Source organism: Epinephelus moara, chromosome 17 (assembly GCF_006386435.1).
Source record: "Epinephelus moara isolate mb chromosome 17, YSFRI_EMoa_1.0, whole genome shotgun sequence".
NCBI classification, from domain to species: domain Eukaryota; kingdom Metazoa; phylum Chordata; class Actinopteri; order Perciformes; family Serranidae; genus Epinephelus; species Epinephelus moara.
The window spans coordinates 4,716,644-4,719,670 of record NC_065522.1 but is presented as its reverse complement, the minus strand read 5'-3'; the positions used below and the strand labels follow the sequence as shown (position 1 = coordinate 4,719,670).

At 40.6% G+C, this 3,027-nt stretch overlaps 1 protein-coding gene across 1 annotated transcript in view; it reads left to right on the top strand.

Annotated features, from left to right (window-relative positions):
- LOC126404262 (SH3 domain and tetratricopeptide repeat-containing protein 1) overlaps nucleotides 1–2,762 on the top strand; it is a 34,346-nt gene extending 31,584 nt beyond the window's left edge. Inside the window, exon 19 of the mRNA XM_050067353.1 lies at nucleotides 1,441–2,762. Within this exon, the coding sequence (XP_049923310.1) occupies nucleotides 1,441–1,701 (261 nt within the window). The 3' untranslated portion in view covers nucleotides 1,702–2,762. The remainder of the gene's footprint in view (nucleotides 1–1,440) is intronic.
- The last annotated feature ends 265 nt before the right edge of the window (nucleotides 2,763–3,027 follow it).

The following is a 3,027-nucleotide window of genomic DNA, read 5'->3' as shown; positions in this document are numbered from 1 at the left end:
CTCCGCGGATCACAGCGCAGGACGTACTGACCCCCCTGTAAGCGCAATGCTAAACGCTGAGACCCAGCCACTGGACATACAGACACAAAAAAGATATCGATCATGTTGTCTCAATATGAAAATGATAGAGAAAGGGCATAACTCCCAAATCGTCGGAGTATTCTTTTATGTGAAGATACACAGTGAAGACATAACATAAAACTAACGCAGCAAAGCTGTTACCTGCAGCCTTCGCTTGCAAAGCTAACGCTACTAACGTTAGGTCAGTCCAAGTAATTAGTGGAAACATGCTAACATGCTAACATTACACACAAATTAGTAGTAAAGTAAGACCTGTTCATAAATGTTCTAGTGTAGCTCTGAATTTCTTGTAAACTGAGGACAACTGCCTGCTGTATATTTGTGTTCATGGTCACAGTCACAGATAATTTTACATGATGCTCCTTCGTTATCCGCCATGACATCAAAAGTACAACCAAGTCCTCATAGATACATCTCTGGTAAAATTGTTAGGTGTTACGTGTTCAGCAATGCCCACTGCGTACTGCTTACTCGAAGAACACTGTAAACACGGCTCCTTCTTCTGTGGTTTAATCGCTGCGGGCTGCTGCGGGCGAGCAGAATCACTTCCGCCTCGGGTGCCGTATTCTGGTTTGCTGACTTCCGCTGTGTGTCCGACCCGAGCGAGGCTACGCTAAATAGCCATATAGAGAAAGGCTTTTTTGTCGCTGTTGGGTTCAAATAAATATGCGGATCTTCAAGGGGGGGTGATACGAACTAGCGACAGCTTTATTAATGGTAAAAAGTTCCGCACAGCTGCTTTAACTAAATCCAAGTTCAAGCAGGACACAATGTCAAAGTCAGCTCATATCCCAGCTGCATCAGCTGATCTCAAGCAGCACAATAAACTTAGGGATCAGCTGATTGATGGAAGGGAGTCAGCTGATAGATCCCATGATTCCTGTCTATGCAACCAATTGGCAAATATCATTCAGGGCACGCTATTTAAACTGCCTTGGCCTGCCTACCGTTACTGCTTCCTCTGCAAGGGGGTTTGCAACCCGCCTCCAGCCCAGCTCCTCCTTTTCATGCTGTGTCTGATTTATCAATGTCATTTCTGTTTGTCATTGATGCTTTCTCTGATCTGTTCTTGGGGGGTCTTTGCGGCTGCTCTCCCTGCCTTAGGCTTTCCATGTAGGCGCATCGAAGGGCAGAGAGGTTTGCTGTTGCTGCTTTAAGGCTTTCCAGGTGGACCCGTGGAGGGACGGAGAGGTGTGCTGTCTCTGCCTTAGGCTTTTTGTGTTGGTCAACTGAGTGAGCAAGAAAAAAAAGAGATTTTTTTCCACTGACATGACCAATACAAAACCTCAGGGCTTCTGTGATGGCCAATAATATGACAAAATTCTTAAAGGGTTGTACATTTTGCTATTATCTTTACAGGACCCATTTGACGCTGCAGGCTACTACCACCTGGCTCTAGCTGCAGCCATGGATCTGGGCAACAAGAGGTCTCAGCTACAGCTTTGCACCCGCCTCGCCACCATCTACCACAACTTCCTAGAGGACCGGGAGCTCTCTCTCTTCTTTTACCAGAAGGCTAGAGCATTTGCTGCAGAGCTCAATATGAGGAGGATTAATATCTCACCGGATCAGCATTTTAGCAGCATCTCCCAGTACAAGACCACCAGACAAAAGGAATGACAAGTCAAATATTTGCAACATAAACTTGAGCAGATAGCTGGATGAATGCTTGTTTTTGGTACAGAAAAAAATATGATTTTAACAGATCCCAAAGGAAAATCCATCTTTAAAACCTTATCTGGAAGAGATAATGAAGATCAGAATGTCTATTCTAATCATCTGTTGCATTGTGAAACTGTATACGTGCAACTGTATACGTGCACACATGCAAAAATTCAGGATTCAACTTTACTCAGGCTTCTGTTAATCCTCAGGAAATATACAAATAGAATATAAACCAGAAAGCAGTGAAACCTTTAAGTAATTGTATGTCATTACCTTTAAAAATTGGGTAGATGTTTCAGGTCATTTGATTTATTTTTTTCCAGTATCTTTTGGTAATTTTTTGAAATTAAAAGAAACATGCAGATTTTAACTAATCACTCCCTAAATACATGTACATCATCTGCGTATAATGGAATTCTGTGTTTTCTGGTACTTCTTTTAATCCCCCTTAGCTGGCAGCTTGCTCTTACAGTTTCAGCTAAATGTTCTATGAGCAGCAAAAAATAACAGAGAGAGGAGACCACCCTGGATAACCAGTATCATAAAGCTGCTTATCACCTTGCTTAGTTAACTTTGGGTTTTCTTCTGCAGCCACAAGCATGTTTATGTGATAGAGACAGAGCTGCTAATTACAGCTCTTAATTATGAGTTCATTAGATTAGTATGTTATATAATATGAGATGAAACTGTGATACTTGTGGAAAAATGTGATTAAAGCACAAGGTGAACTATAAACAACATAATTAACTAGAACAGAAAAGGCTGCAGAAACAATGATTTCCAAATATTAAAGTAAGGCTAAAAATAAGTTAATTAGTTATGTCTTTATTACAAAGTATGTATTTTTGCACTTTTGTCTGATGATGAACAAACTGTTATCCATATATGTTAGGGATGGGAATCGCCGTATTTTATCACGATACTTGTCATGATATGGTATAATTGCAATATTGCAATATGCTGAATACTGCAAAAATAAATATTGTGATTTATTGTCTTTTTATCCAGCTGTAAATTATTTCCCCAAAGGAAAACTTTGTCAGCATCAGTTTTACCCTAGATAAAGAGAGTTAAGAAGGTTTTTAGTGTGTTCACCTGGCTTCATTCATTTTTATTGCAGCAAAATGTGATGCAAAGCAGACAGACTAACCAACACAGTCATAAAAAACTGTCAGAAATGCTGCATACACCTGACAAACTGAACTGTTGGCAGATTTAATTCCCTCTGCGTGGCCAGATTAAGCACGAGAGTGAATCACTTCACATACAGGTGTTCTGCTA